The sequence below is a fragment of the Felis catus genome, chromosome A2 (genome assembly GCF_018350175.1).
Source record: "Felis catus isolate Fca126 chromosome A2, F.catus_Fca126_mat1.0, whole genome shotgun sequence".
NCBI classification, from domain to species: Eukaryota; Metazoa; Chordata; class Mammalia; order Carnivora; family Felidae; genus Felis; species Felis catus.
The window spans coordinates 91897819-91914451 of NC_058369.1; the positions used below are offsets into that span (position 1 = coordinate 91897819).

General features: G+C 35.2%; 1 protein-coding gene across 4 annotated transcripts in view; it reads left to right on the forward strand.

Moving 5' to 3' along the window:
• The window catches only part of DBF4 (DBF4 zinc finger), a 30435-nt gene that overhangs the window by 2349 nt on the left and 11453 nt on the right, over positions 1 to 16633 (forward strand). For 2 of the 4 annotated variants that reach the window (XM_019825411.3, XM_011280366.4), the window contains exons 3-7: positions 5546 to 5725; positions 7184 to 7234; positions 7718 to 7787; positions 7992 to 8068; positions 16362 to 16398. In XM_019825411.3, the coding sequence (XP_019680970.2) occupies positions 5546 to 5725; positions 7184 to 7234; positions 7718 to 7787; positions 7992 to 8068; positions 16362 to 16398 (415 nt within the window). Of the gene's footprint in view, positions 1 to 807; positions 890 to 5545; positions 5726 to 6939; positions 7011 to 7183; positions 7235 to 7717; positions 7788 to 7991; positions 8069 to 16361; positions 16399 to 16633 lie in introns of those variants that run through there. The other 2 variants (XM_045052328.1, XM_019825412.2) reach the window with 2 other exon arrangements.

Sequence of the window (16633 nt, forward strand, 5' to 3'; positions counted from 1 at the left end):
GAATGTCATTTACAGAACAAGGAAAAAAACCTCTACAAACCACAATGAGTTAAAATTAACTCTCAGTGGTAACAGTCTCAACAGAATGAATGTCATTAAGAGAACAATTTTGGGTTAACAATTTTGAAAGCCCTCTTTCCTACCTTACGCTTTGACTGAATGATTAAATAATTAGAAAGTTTGAGGAAAATTCTAAGATTTTCTGAGGAATAAGGTTAACACTGGGCAAATTTTAGCAAGTGAGGTTAAGAAGTCATTAATTTCTTTCCTAATTCGTCCTATTTAAAAAAAGGTTTGTGCTGCACTTTGAGTTTGTTGAGGTTAATACCTTTGAATAAGCAAAAGAATCCTGGCATTTCTAGAACAGAAATTTGCAGAGGAACATGTAACAAGTTTCTTGGAATTGTTTGTTGGTGTGATATTTACTTATTTATCTTTGAAAAGCTGTTCTACTTTGTTACTCATGTTATTAAAACATTGTCACATTTGTCATAGCAGTAACGTGTCATAATGACCCTATGACTGCATTCCTAAAGATCATGTCTTATAGGCGTGCCACCTTGGAATAAAGACTCCTTCGTTTTAGATAGTAAGTACTTAAGCATCCAGGGAAGTGAAATGACTGGCCCAGTACAGGATCAGCCTAATTCCCAGACTGACATGCTACTACACTATTCTGTTCCTTTAGGAATTAATGGCTACAAAGTAGCTTTCTGGTTTAGTTTTACAGCTTTCTCAAATATGAATAACCCATTAACTTACATGATATAAATCAGTGATTTTAGATTTGTGTTTTTAGCAGTAGAACTCTTCAAGCAAAATCATTCAGAAGTCCACAGTGTATAAAGCCAGTAAAAAGAAAACTGTTCTATATAAAACCGCACTTACGGTTAGTGCAGGGATGCTTGCTCTGCCCCCTTTCTCTCTCATTCCTACAGCAGTTCCTGAGGCAATTGCAAGAAACAAGTTTTGGATTAACTTAGGCATTTGATAATAGTTGGGTTTTATACAATTCAAATTTTATCCTAAAATGGTTTGAAGTAGACCAATAAAGTGAAGATTATATTAAGAGCATAAATTTGCAGATTTTTTCCCTCAAGCTGTGGATTTTCAACTAAACTTGATTTATTAACTTTTTTTTAATGTTTGTTTATTTTTGAGAGAGAGAGAGAGAGAGAGACAGAGTATGAGCGGGAGAGGGGCAGAGAGAGAGAGAGAGAGGGGAAGACACAGAATCCAAAGTAGAATCTAGGTTCTAAGATATCAACGCATAGCCCGACGAGGGCTCAAACCCACAAACTGCGAGACCATGACCTGAGCCACAGTCGGACTCTTATCCAACTGAGCCACCCAGGCGCCCCTGATTTATTAGCTTTTAAAAAAAAATTTTTATCAAGTTATGGTATCTCCCCCACACTATCTTTCCAATAATTTAGTCATGTCCTGATTTCTGTTCTTAGCACTTTACCATCTCTATAATTAAAAAAAAAAACTTTGGTAATGGTCATCTTTTACATGAACTATAAAAGAATTTTGACCTCTGGACAGTAAGAGTTTTAGGGCTCAACATTAAGGAATATTTAGTTGAATAGATACTCCTTGAAAGGCTGATGCTTTTTAACGCATTTTTTAGGATTACTTAGACCCTTTTCATTTTGTAATTGATCTTCAGATTATTACCAGTGGTTTTTTTTCTGTACTTGTCCACTTTATGAATTTGTTTTGTCTACTCTTAATGAAAACATACCCCATTTATCTAGAGTACACTTCTGAGACATTCAACCACTGAAAACACAGCAGTGAAGTCTGACCTATTGGGGAAATATCTTCTGGTAGTGGCAAGGAATATAGCTGTTATAAAACCATCTAAAAAGGACATGGAACCAACCACATTTAGGCCCATATTTAAACATTTTGTGCCAAAATAAGGCAGTTGGAGAAGAACAGAGATGTAAGGACAAATGCCATATCATGAACTTTGAGGACAGAGTTCCTTATCTGATGTTCACTGTAACCTTCAGTAACTCAAAAATAAGTTTTGAGTTTACTCTTAAAAAGACCTAAATTCAGCAACAGCTAATAAATTGAAGACTGATGAAACTAAATCAATTCTATAGGGCATGGTATTAAGTGTTTTGGTAGATTCAAAAATAAGTCTTAAGTCCATCTTGCCTTCAACTTCTGATCTTGGTAGAGATTACATGGGCACAATTAATTGTAACACAACATACAGTGTCAACAGTAGGGAGAAATTACTTCCAATAGAGAAATTTTGGAAGCCGTTTTGCAGACCCAATTTTAACTCTGCTTTGAAGACTGATTATAATTTGGGCATGTGCAAATTCATTACAGAATTGTTTCACTGGTGTCTTTCATATACCAACACTATTTTAGCTGCTGGGGATGCAAAAATAAGTAAGATGTACTCTACTGCGCTTAGTCTTTGGGAATATGAGACACCTAAATCATTTACAATATAGCATTGTCCGTGTCTAACAGAAATTATGTTGAAATTGCCATTAGAATACAGAGAAGAAAATGATTAATTTGCCTTCAGAAATCATTGCACAGGTAGAGTTTAACCTAAGGCTTGAAAGTCTAGTAGGAATATACCAGGTAGAGTCAACAAACTAAATAGAGGAAAGAGTATATTTGAAAATTTTTAAGTTTATTCTTGAGAGAGAGGGAGACACAGAATCTGAAGCAGGTTTTAAGCTCCAACCTGTCAGCACAGCCTGACACGAGGCTCTAACTCCCAAACCGCAAGTTCATGACCTGAGCCAAAGTCAGACATTCAACCGACTGAGCCACCCAGGCACCCCTAGGAAAGAGTATGTTTAAAATATGGGGTGCCTGGGTGGCTCGGTTAAGTGTCCAACTCTTGGTTTTCAGCTCAGGTCATGATCTCACGGTTCATGAGTTCAAGCCTGCTTCAGGCTCTGTGCTAACAGCCTGACACCTGCTTGGGATTCTTTCTTTCCCTCTCTCTCTGCCCCCCTCCCCTGCTCGCTTGCTCTCTCTCTCTCTAAATAAACTTAAAAAAAAATGAAGCTATATGCATGTTATATGCTAAAATTAATTACCAGTGGGTCAAGGTCTAAACATAAGAGCTAAAACAAAATATAAGGAAAAGTCTTCATGACATTGGATTTGGCATTGATTCCTTGGATATGAAATCAAAAGCACAGAGAATAAATGAAAAAATAGATAAATTGAACTTCATAAAAATGAAAACGTTTGTGCACAAAAGGATATTATCAAGAGGGCAAAAACGCACAAAATGGGAAGAAAAAGTATTTGCAGATCATGTACCTGGTAAGAGGTTAATATCCAGAATATATAAAGCGCTCCTGTAGCTCAACAACAAAAAACAACCCAGTTACAACATGAGTAAAGGACTAAAATAGACATTTCTGTAAAGAAGATGTATCAATGGCTAATAAGCACATGAGAAGATGCTCTACATAACTAATCATTAAGAAGATACAAATCAAAATCACAAGGAGATACCATGTCACATCCATTTGGATGGTCACTGTCAAAAAAATAAGTTGGCAAGGATATGTGGAATTTGGAACCCTTGTGCACTGTTGGAGTTATAAAATGGTGCAACTGCGTGGAAAACAAGTTATATCCAAAGGATTTGAGAGGAGGGCCTTGAAGAGATATGTTCATAGTGGCATTCACAATAGACAAAAGGTGGAAACAACCCAAATTTTCATCAGGATCAATGGATGAATAAAATGTGGTCTATACCTGCAATGGAATATTATTCAACCTTGAAAAGGGGTGAAATTCTTTTCCATGCCACAGTATGGATGAACCTTGAAAACACTGTCCTAAGCAAAATAACTCAAATACAAAAGAACAAGAACATGATTGCACCAGTATGAAGAATCTGGAATGGTTAAATTCATAGAAACAAAGTAGGACACAGGTTAAGAAGGGCTAGGAAGAGAAAAAAAAATGGGGGGGGGGGGCTTGCTGTTTAATGGACTCAGAATTTCAGCTTAGGATGATGGAAAAGTTCTAAAAGTGTATAGTGGTAATGGTTGTACAACATTGTAAATGTACTTAATACCACTGAATTGTGTACTAAAAAATAGAATAGTCAATTTTACATATACTTTATCACAATTTTTAAAAAATATATAGGAAATTGGGCTTGTTTTGAAAAATTGGAACCTCTGGCAGCACTGAAGCCACATAGTTATGAAAATGAAGAAAGCATTTGATGTGTAAATTGTGAATTTATATTCCTGCTGGCACTTGTAGGCATTTGAGTTTATAATCCCTGGAATTAATAAATGTGAATATCTTACTTACTAGTTGATGAAATGTTGCTCAGAAAAAAAGGAAATAGTGATTTACATCTAGCCACTGGTATAAGCAGCAGATTCTGCTTAATGCTTAGATGGAATTAATTCATGTTACATATTTTGCTGTTTTTATTGTTATTCCATTTATGTTGTAAGATCCTATAGAAATTAGATACAGCTTTTTAAAATATTTTAGAAATTTTTCATTTATGGAAGTAGTTAATGATTGATAGTATTTATGTCTACTTTAATTTTCCTGTCCTTGGATGGGAATGATCTTTGATAATGTTGACATTTGGTACCTGCATTTATAAATTCAGGCATTTAAACGGTGGTTTTCAAAAATTTTAGTAGGGTAATTGTCTTTGACCTTAGACTCAAAGGGTAAAGGTCCCCTCGTATACATAAAGATGTTATAACTGACTTTGAGCTGTACTGTCCAGTATGATAGCCATCTGGCACACGTGGCTATTTAAATTTAAGTAAAGTTTAAAATGCTTGCTTGGTCACATGAGTTACATTTGTTACGTTTTAAGTACTCAGTAGCCAAATGTGGCAAGTTGGCTACCATATTGGACAATATGCTGGTAAAGAACATTTTCATTATTGCATTAAGTTCTACTGAACTGTAGTGCTTTAGAGGATGGACTTGAGTCACAATACCTGTGTTCAAGTTCTGTTATTTACTGCTGTTGTAACCTGCAGCAAGTCACTTAACTTCTCAGTTTTCTTCTCCACAAAATGTGGATATTAGCAATATTAGGACCATGGAGTTGTTGTGGATTAAACTAATTGGGATATATAAAGTACTTAAAAATAGTATCTAGCCCATGCTGGTTGTTATTGGAACTCCCATTGTACTTGCTCAGAACTCATAGTCAGAAGAACACCTTCTAAAAACCCCCAATTTACAAATTAAAAAAAAATTTTTTTAATGTGTTATTTTTTGAGAGAGATAAAAGAGTGTGAGCAGGGGAGAGGCAGAGAGAGGGAGACACAGAATCCAAAGCAGGCTTCAGACTCTCAGCTGTCAGCACAGAGCCCGATGTGGGGCTGGAACCTATCAGTCATGAGATCATAACTTGAGCCAGTTGGACCCTTAACTGACTAAGCCATCAGGCGCCCCTACAAATTATTACAACGTATCAAATTTGCATTTTATACTAAAAATATGAAACAGTCTATGGTTTATATGGCTTATTTGAAAATACTTTGGTTTCCTTTAGCGAGTTGAAGAATTTCTCAGCAAAGATATCAGTTACCTTATTTCAAATAAAAAGGAAGCTAAATTTGCACAAACGTTGGGAAGAATTTCTCCTGTACCAAGTCCAGAATCTGCATATACTGCAGAAACCACCTCACCTCATCCCAGCCATGATGGAAGTTCTTTTAAATCTCCAGATTCAGTAAGTATCTTACGTTCACAAAGGCCATAGCTGGAGGATCTCATGATTTTCAAGAGACTGACAGTCGAGTTCACTTAGGTAGAATATCTACATTGTGTGTGGCTTTCCAGTCATTTTTTTTTTTTTAATGTTTATTTTTGAGAGAGAGATAGAGTACTAGTGGGGGAGGGACAGAGAGAGGGAGACAGAGCATCCGAAGCAGGCTACAAGCTCTCAGCACAGAGCCCCCAACATAGGGCTTGAACCCACAAACTGCGAGATCATGACCTGAGCTGAAGTCAGTCGCCTAACCGACTGAGTCACCCAGGCACCCCAATAAAGTTATTGTCTTAAAGTATGGTGATTTTTCTCTTAATACTTATGCAATCATGCTCGGCTAAAATAATAGCTTTGCATTTGGGGATGACTTTTATTTTGAAGAGTAGTTTACAACTAAAAGTAACAGTAGATAATTATTTAAAGAAGAAATGGAAACTTTTTGTTTGCTTCACAGCATTAGTAAGCAAACAAAGATTCTGTAGGCCAAATCTGGCCTGCCACTTGTTTTTTTTACAGCTTATGAGCATGGTTTTTATATCTTTAAGTGCTTGGGCAAAAATCTAAAGAACATTTTGTGACAAATTTAAATTCAGATGTCATTGTACATAAAGTTTTATTGAAATACAACCAGTCCTGTTTGTTTACAAATTGAGTTTCCTATATAGGAAGTATTGGATAATTGGGGCAGATACTATATGGCCTGTAGAGCCTAAAACATGTACTGTTTGGCCCTTTACAGAAAAAGTTTGCCAGTCTCTGTTTTAGTTATTTAGTTATCTCTAGTACTCTGTTGACAGTAAATTTGAAGATTATAGTCAAGGATAAATTGTGGAAGGAGAAAAAACAAATACACAGAAGGGGAAAAAAGTCCAGGAAGGCTCATGCATTTTTTCACTTTAATGCTTTTTTGTAGGAATGAGATTATATACTAGTGAATGGTTCCAAACGAACTGTTGCTCATAGCATTTCAATTGCATCTCCAGTATTTAAAATGTGAAATACCATGTAAAGACAACATATACAATTGATATTCTTAGATCTTCATTTGAATAGAGAATTAGAATCTAAACTTAGTTTTTAATTATAGACAATTTCAGAAGAATCTAGCTATTTTACTTTTAATGTTTAATGAAATTTATTACAAAACTAACCTATGGTCTCATTTAATTGTTTAGTTGCTCTATCAAGAAAAGAAGCAAACTTTAATAGATCTTATTCCCAAGACTCTAAGGAACTCACTTTTACTGTACGTTTATTGTGTTGATAGTCTGTAATACTTGTACAGATACCTTTCATTTATTTTTGATATTTTATTATTAAAATGTATAAATTGTATCTATTTATTTTAGCTATTTTTAAATTTTTTCCCAATGAGGCATTATGTTATAATGTTTAACGTTTGATCTGGTCTTTTTATAGGTGTGTTTGAGCAGAGGAAAATTATTAGTTGAAAAAGCTATCAAGGACCATGTAAGTATGAAATTTAAAAACTGACAGTATTTATTCTGTTATTAAAAATTCAAGTGGAAACGGAGATGTTCCCCATATCTTCCTTTCCTAATTTTAAGTAGGAAAAGCGTAAATATCAGCATGTATCTTGTTTTACAAAGAACAGAATCTACTTTTAATGAAGAAACATCTCCATCTTGTGGCCTTTTAAAATATTACTGCAGACGTATGAAGCTTATGGCATTTTTGTATTTTTAAATGAAATTTCTTGAACCTGTTAATTGGAAGGCTACAGTGGGATTAATTGTGAAGTATATGGGAATATATTAAACAGCGTTGATTTTAGAAATCGCAAAATAAAAACTGGTGTACTCTGTGCCCTTGTAACTGTGTATGTTACTAATACCCACCTCAGTGACATTAACCCTCAAATAATTTTTAAAATTTAGCTCATTTAAGTTAGTAATTTTCTAGAAAAACTATCAAACCTTTTTTATTTTACAGGATTTTATTCCTTCAAATAGTATATTATCAAATGCCTTATCATGGGGAGTAAAAATTCTTCATATTGATGGTAAGGATTTTATCAATTTTTTGACAATATTTGTTAAAAGTATTAATTTGTACCCCTTGGTTCCTAACTTTAGGTAGGGAGTATTCTGATAGAAAGAGGTCCTATAATGGTAATTCTTTCACCTAAATCTAGTAGTAAGAAAATAGCAGTGCTTAACTCTAAAGATGAAAATGCTAATCTTAAACTTGTTTTTTTTTAATGAAGACATTAGATACTACATTGAACAAAAGAAGAAAGAATTATATTTACTCAAGAAATCAAGCACTTCTGTAAGAGATGTGGTATGTTATTTTCCTTAATTCTTAAACTAATCACAGTGATCAAGGTTGGTTTTTATTTATCTATAAATTATTCTTGCCAAGTAGAAAATATTACTTGCCAGCAAAGATAAGCCTTTGTACTGTTTCCATCTTTCTCTTATTTGAATAAGGTATTATGTATCATTTAACTTTAGGATTACTCCTGAGGTAAAAGTTGTTCCTGGGAGGCTGGCATAGTTGTATTTATTTTTGGTTGCTTCTTTGGCTGCTGTTGCTTTTTATTAGATACTCTTGTTCAGTTCTGAAGGAAAACATAATTAGCTTATTGCAGGAGAAGCTTCTAATATATATAATTTATTTCTTTGGTGAACATAAATAGGAAATGTGTTTACTTTTCAACTGCTCTAGATAGCATTATGACAAAATCTTGTTACGCACTGTGGCTTTCTGGCCTGAATTCACAATATTTGCTAATTGAGTGCATTAGGCATTGCAGTGTTAGACCTAATGTTTCCGTATCTTGTGTCTTCCCTTTTCAAAAACTAGCTTCCTCCTTAGAGCCTTTATACCAAATCAGGGCTTTTCCATCTTTTAAAATAAGTATAATAAAACTTACCCCTTTTGATCTCTATCCTTCCCTGATAACCATCCAATCTTTTTATCATCTAAACTCAAATCTCCACTTTCATACTTCCCATTCACTCTTTAGCCTATGAAGTATAAAACTCCGGACTGATTTGCCAAATGGAGTTAACACTTTTTTTTTTTCTTAATGTTTATTTATTTTTGAGAGAGAGACATACACAGAGCTGTTAGCACAGAGCCTGACGTGGGGTTTGAACTCACAAGGTGTGAGATCATGACTTGAGCTGAAGTCATACGCTTAACCAGCTGAGCCACCCAGGCACCCCTGGAGTTAACACTTTTTAAAACCAGTCATATTGGTTCTGTGAGCTTTTGTTCATCTCTTTTTTAGTTTACCTGTTTTCTTCTGGAACTTATCATCTCTCATTTTTCTCACAGTTCTCATACCAGTGTATTCTTTTGTGATCTGCTTTTTCTTCGTCAATCCTTAAATGATTAAAATATAAAAGGAAAATTTTATAGAAGAGTATATGTATAAACACATGTAGACATAAATAGGCTGGCATGTTAGGGAAATTTTCTGAAATCAAATGCACCTTTATTTTTGTGTGGGAGAATGATAAATGATGAAGCAGGAAAAATTACGAAGTTCAGATAGGACGTTGCACATTGTATAAAGGAGTTAGAGTTTATTTGGAAAGGTTTGGAAAATTACTGAGATTATTAATAGGAGAGTAACCTAGTTGAATAGATATGAAAGGTCTGGTTGCCAGTAAAGCATGTTTGCTGGTAATAGTGACATTGGGGCAGTGACTTTTAAACTCTTCTGAACACAGTTTTCAATAAGAAACATTTTACATCATGAGTATTCCATATATGCATGTTATGTGCAAAGATACCTAAAGTCTTAATGAGTTTTGTATTTTTAATAAGTTTACATTTGTATAAGATAGGAACAATTTGCAGAAAGTAACAAATGGTTTACTTAATACTTAATGCTTTGAATGTCTTATTTACAAGTGATAAACCTCCAAATGGCTATTTCCAAATTTTAAAAAATTATGGGTGAATATACCTTAATTGAAATATGCTAAATAGCATTAAGCTACCTTTACTGTTCTTTTTTTTTTTTAACGTTTATTTATTTTTGAGACAGAGAGAGACAGAGCATGAAGGGGGGAGGGGCAGAGAGAGAAGGAGACACAGAATCGGAAGCAGGCTCCAGGCTCTGAGCCATCAGCCCAGAGCCCGACGCGGGGCTCGAACTCACGGACCGTGAGATCGTGACCTGAGCTGAAGTCGGACGCTTAACCGACTGCACCACCCAAGCGCCCCCTACCTTTACTGTTCTTTACAGAGTTTTTGGATGGTATATAGAAACAAATACGAAAATGTAAACTCACAAGGACATTATGGTCTCTGAATACACAAACGTATTTCTGTCTACATGCAGTGTATTTAAGTACATATCTGAAACAAGTTTCATGAAATAGTACTTACCCTTAATGTGATTTATGCCAGTATTTCAATAGTATTGTATTTTCGTTTGTAAAAAATACTAGTCACAACTCTTAAGTTGATATTAACCTGCTAATAGGTCATGGTTCATAGTTTAAAAAGTATTCAGGGATATTTTGTTTACACTTACAACCCTCAATATTCAACAGATATTCAGTCCTGTTATGGGCCCGGCACTAGGGGTTGTTACCCTGGTGAAACAAGAAAAACAATGAAAGTGTGATAAAATAGCTGTGAAACAGATCTTTTCTCTGAAAACAAAAAGGAAAAGAATACCAAATTTATCTGTAGTCCAGGATGTATACTTGTCAGGGATTGATTGATTGATTGTATGTATCTAAGAAATTTTGTTTGTATATGAGAAGAAAATGTTTCTGGAAAATTTGGCTTGCCAAGTACTAAAGTTGAATGAATGCATTTTGCTCCACTATTTAAAGTGCTTGGAGTTTTTTTTCTTTTCTCGGTTTACTTGAAATTTTGGGGAGCGTGTGTGTGTGTGTGTGTGTGTGTGTGTGTGTGTGTGTGTGTACATGTACATATACACATACATATGTACATGAGGAATATTGGTCTTCTTTTTCTGTTTTGATGTCTTTGGTTTTAGCGTCAGGGTAATTCTCTCCTCAAATGCTGGGATGTATTTCCACTTTTATTTTCTAGATGGGTTTTTGTAGAGTCAGTTTTATTTCTTAAATGTTTGGTAGAATTTACTAGTAAGGTTATCTAGGTCTGGAATTTTCTTTTGAAAATCGCCAACTATGAATTCAATTTCTTTATTAGATAAAAGAAATTCAGGTTATTTCTTCTTGAGTGTATTTTGGTGTTTGGAATTTGTACTTCCTGTCTAAGCTGTCAAATTGATGGCAAAGGTGTTTGTAATATTCCCTAATTAAGCTTTTAATGTCTATGGAGTCTGAATGAGGTTTCGTCTTTCATTCCTGAGATCATTATTACATTTTTTCTTCATCAGGATAGAGTTTTATCAATTTCATTAATCTTTTCAAAGAACTAGCTTTGCTGTAAATTTTTTTTGAGCTCTGCTTTACTGCATTCCCATGCAATTTATATAGAGGTTTATATACATATATATGTGGCTGTGTGCGTATGTGTATAATATATATGTTTATGATATGCATCAAATATGTATAATATATATGGTATTTATGGATATAGTATACATACAGACACTGTTTTGGAGCAGCTGTAGGTTCATAGTAAATTTGAGTAGTAGGCAGATATTCCCACATACCCCTTGCCTCTCAGTATACACACAGCCTCCCCCGCTATCAACATCCTGCACTACAGTGGTACATTGATTATAAATTGATGAATCTTTATTGATAAGTCATCATCACTTAAAGTCCATAGTTTACGTTAGGGTTCATTCACTCTTGATGTACATTCTGTAGGTTTGCACAAATGAATAGTGACATGTATCTTCCATCACAGTATCATACAGAGTAGTTTCTCTAAAAATGCTCCATCTATTCATCTCTCTCTCTCTCCCTCCTCGTAACTACTGATCTTTTTTCCATAGTTTGGCTTTTTCCAGAATGTCATATTTGGTATCATATAGTATGTAGCCTTTTCAGATTGGCTTCTTCAGTTAGTGATAGGCTTTTAAAGTTTCTCCATGTCTTTTCATGACTTGATAGCTTTTTTATTTTAATTGCTGAATAATTCCATTGCCTGGATTTGCAACTTTACTCATTCACCTTCTGAAAGACATCTTGGTTGCCATGTGTAGGGTTTTGTTTGGACCTTAGTTTTCAACTCATTTGGATAAATACCAAGGAGTATAATTGCTGGATTAGATGGTAAGAGTATGTTGAATTTGGTAAGAAGCTGCCAAACTGTCTTCCAAAAGGATTCTACCATTTTACATTTCCACTAGCAATGAATGATTGCTGTTTTAATTCTTTTATGGTCAGAACACCCACTTTGTGTGATTTCAGTTCTTTCAAGTTTGTCAAGGTTTGTATCATTGTCCAGAATATAGTCTCTTAATGCAAGTTCCATGTGCACTTAAAAAGTGTATATTCTGCAATTAATAGATGGAATGTTATTATTATTTTTTTTAAGTTTATTTATTTTGTGAGGGGCAGAGACAGAGCAACTAGAGGAGGGGCAGAGAGAGAGGAGACAGAATCCCAAGCAGTATCTGTGCTGTCAGTGCAGAGCCTGACATGGGGCTCAAACCTACAAACTGGCTCAGACCTACAGACCATGAGATCATGACCTGAGCTGAAACCAAGAATTGATGCTTAGCCAGCTGAGCCACACAGGCCACCCCAATAGGTGGAATATTCTTTAGATGTCAAATAGGTCAAATTGTATAGGTTTTCTGTATCCATACTGATTTTTTGTCTTATTCTAGCCATTACTGAAAGTGAGAGGAGTACTGAAGTTGCCAAGTATAATGTGAATTTGTGTATTTTTCCTTCCAGTTCTGTCACAATTTTTGACTCATGTATTTTGAGTCTTCTTAGATGTATACACGTATATTATTCTTATGTTTTCTTTGTGAATTAATCTTATCATATGTCCCTCTGTCCCTATTAGTAAGTAACCATATTGTCATATAATGTCCCTGTGTCCCTGTTAGTATTTCATGTACTGAAGTCTCTGTGTCTGAAACACTATTGCCACTTTTTTCCTTTTTTTATTACTATTAATTTTTTTTAACATTTATTTTAGAGCGAGAAGGAGACAGTAAGAGCGGGGGAGGGACAGAGTGAGAGGGAGGCACAGAATCTGAAGCAGGCTGCAGGCTCTGAGCTGTCAGCAAGAGCTTGATGTGGAGCTCTATCCCATGATCCGCAAGATCATGACCTGAGCAGAAGTCAGACACTTAACTGAGCTACCCAGGTGTCTCCAGCTTCCTTTTGTTTTTTTTTTAATTTTTTTTTTTCAACGTTTATTTATTTTTGGGACAGAGAGAGACAGAGCATGAACGGGGGAGGGGCAGAGAGAGAGGGAGACACAGAATCGGAAACAGGCTCCAGGCTCTGAGCCATCAGCCCAGAGCCTGACGCGGGGCTCGAACTCACGGACCGCAAGATCGTGACCTGGCTGAAGTCGGACGCTTAACCGACTGCGCCACCCAGGCGCCCCCCAGCTTCCTTTTGATTAGTGTTTGCATGCTCTTTTTTATTCCTTCTCCATTTACATATCTGTGTGTTTTTTAAATGCGTTTCTAATAGATATTTGGAACTTGTCTTTTTATTAAATCTGCCAATGTCTGTCTTTTAATTGGCATGTTTTTAATGATTTCTACTTAGTAATTATCAGTATTGTTTAATTTAGGCCTAGTAAGTATACTAATGTTTTTCTCTTGGTGTTCTCTGTATTTTATTTCTCTGTTTCTCTATTTTCTGCTGCCTTTCAGATTGTTGGAAAATTTATCTCTTGGCTTTTTGACCATATCCATTTTTTTTGTTTTTGTTTTTGTTTTGTTTTTAGTTGTTGCTTAGGATTTAAACTATACCTATGTAACTTTTCATAGTCTATTTAGAGTTAGCATTTTACCCTTAAAATAAAATGTAGAAGGCTTAAGACTTTTTGAACCCTTTTATCCTCCCAAACCAATTTTTGTGGTATATTTTGTTAGATTTGCATTTTTTGAAAAACCCACCAGTTTTACCCTTTTAGCTCGAAAAAGTCATATAGAGGAGAGTGTGAGAATGTTTTTCTTTTGCTTTCATTCCTGTAAGATCTTTTCACTGGATAAAGAACTATGAATTAATTTTTTTTTTTTTTTTTTTAATTTCAGGGGCACCTGCGTGGCTCAGTTGGTTAAGCATCCTACTCTTGATCTCAGCTCAGGTTGTGATCTCACAGTTCGGTTTGTGAGATAAGCCCCGCTTCGGCTCTGCATTGGCAGTGTAGAGCCTGCTTGAAATTCTCTCTCTGCCCTTCCCCTGCTTGTGTGCACTTGTGCACATGGTCTCTCTCTCAAAATAAATAAACTTAAAAAAATAAATAAATAAAAATTCTTTATTTTAGTACTTTTTTTTTTTTTTTTAAACGTTTATTTTTGAGACAGAGAGAGACAGGGCATGAACGGGGGAGGGGCAGAGAGAGAGGGAGACACAGAATCGGAAGCAGGCTCCAGGCTCTGAGCCATCATCCCAGAGCCCCACGTGGGGCTCAAACTCACGGACCGCGGGATCATGACCTGAGCTGAAGTCGGATGCTTAACCGACTGAGCCACCCAGGCGCCCCTTTATTTTAGTACTTTTACAGGTGTTCTACAACTATCTTGCTTCCACGGATTTTGATGAAAAATCTGGAGTCATTTGATTGTTGTTTTCTTATATATAATGATCATTTTTCTCTATGTACTTCCAAAATTTTTAATTTATCTTTGGTTTTCAACAGTTTGTGTTATGCCTCAGCATGGTTTACTTTGAGATGATTCTGTTTGTTGTTCACTAAGCTTCTGAAATCTATAAACTTAATGTTTGGGAAGTTTGAGCTATTTTGTTAAACTTGTTTTTCTTCATTCTGTTTCTTCTATTTCTGCATCTCCAGTAACACTAATTTTAGACCTTTTTTTGTTAATTATAGTAGAATACAAACAAGGTGCTTATTGGGTCCCTGAGAGACTGTTCATTCCCCCGCCCACCTTTTTTTCCCTCTGTTCTTCTAAGTAAAGATTTTTATTGATGTCTTCCAATTCTCTGACACTTCAGTGGATCATCTGTGTTTTTAAGCCCATCCAGTTAATTCCAAATCATATATTTTCCACTTCTACATTTGATTATTTTTAAATAGTTTGTCTTTTTGCAGAGAACTTGTATTTTCCCATTCATTTTAACTGTGTTTACCCTTAAAGTCTTTCTCTGATAATTTTGACATTGGGAACATCTTGGGGTTGGCATCTGATTGTCTTTTTCCCTCAAGAATTGATCATGTTTTTACTGATACTTAATATGTCAAATAATTTTTGATTTATATTAAATATTGCAAATTTATGTTGTATAGACTTCCAGAGCTATTACAGTACTCTGGAGAATGCTGATTTTGTTGCTGTCGTGATTGGGGGTTTTGTGTGTGTGATTGTTTTAGCAAACATTTGTCAAGTTTTGTTCAAACTATCAGTTCTGTCTCAATTTCTGTACATAGCACTTCCAGTCTCCGTTTTGGTTTTCAAAGATTTGTATGCAGCTGTTTGTTCTGCACATGTATCACTTATAGGTTAGTCAAAGGCTTGGGCAGTGTTTAAATCTTAGTTCTATTTTCAAAGCCTTGAAGTTAAGCCTAATACCTATTTTGGATATATATAGGTAATTAGGGATCCCTTTCTCCAACTTGCTACTCTCTGCAGTCTACCCTTCACTCTCCAGCCTACAATGGCCCTTCCCCTTGTTCTTATGTTTAGAAAGTCAGGATTTCTCAATTTTAGTTGCCTATGGCACCTACAACTGCAGTTTGATAACTGGAATCCACCCTGAGGTAGAACTGTGGGAGAAAAGGAAAAAATAGTCCATGGATTTCCTTTGTACTCTTGGGGCTACAGGAAATATGTGGTTTATATAGAAGTTTTAGCCACTGGCTCCACTAATTGCTGCCAACTTTGTGATTAAAGGTTACATTGTGAGATAAAGGGGAGGATGGGAAGTGTAGTCCCTTAAAGGTGGCCTAAGTTTTGGATTCTTTCTACAGTACGTCTGCTTTTATTTACTTTTCTGTTCTCCTGTAGTTGCTTATTGTATTTTATCCAGAGTTTTACTTGTAATCAGGGGGATTGATTAACCATATTGAACATATTCCACCTTGACAGGAATTGACAGACTGTAATATTTCAATAATTCCTTTGTTCATTCTATCACAAATGTTTTGTTGAGTAAAGGCATAAAAATAACTTACAATGACTTTTAGATTATTTCATTAACTGTACCTTTTCCTCATTGGTTGATTTCTTTCTGTGAAGACAAAAACAATTATAGCTAGAATGCAAGGTATTTTGGGGGTGCATTATAAAAGTGAGCTTGTATTATGTTCACTGTTTCATGTCTTTGGTTGAGTTGATTTTTAAAAGCAAGCTTCTCCCCCCCCCCCCCCCACCAAAACTACAGTAATCACCCTTTTTTATTTAATACTTTCCCTGTATGATGGTCTTCAGGATAAAAAGAGCCATTGCAGTTGCCATTGTCACAGTACTTTCAAATCCAGTGTTTTCACTTTTTTTCTTTTTTTTTCTTTTTAGGGGAAAAGAGTAGGTATTGGTACACAGAAAGCAAGAAGTAAGTATTTTGATATCCTTAAGTGTGTTTGATTTGCCTTTAGAAAATAGGACATATAAAACTCCTCTGAAAAATCATGTAAACAACACTTCAGGGAACTCGTTCAGTAGGTCTTAGCCTTTTTTAGAATATGGACACCTATGGTAGTCTGGTGAAACTTATGGACCCCTTTTCAGAATAATGTTTTTAAAAACATTTGAAAAATTATTAGATTACTGAGAAAGTCAGTAAATGA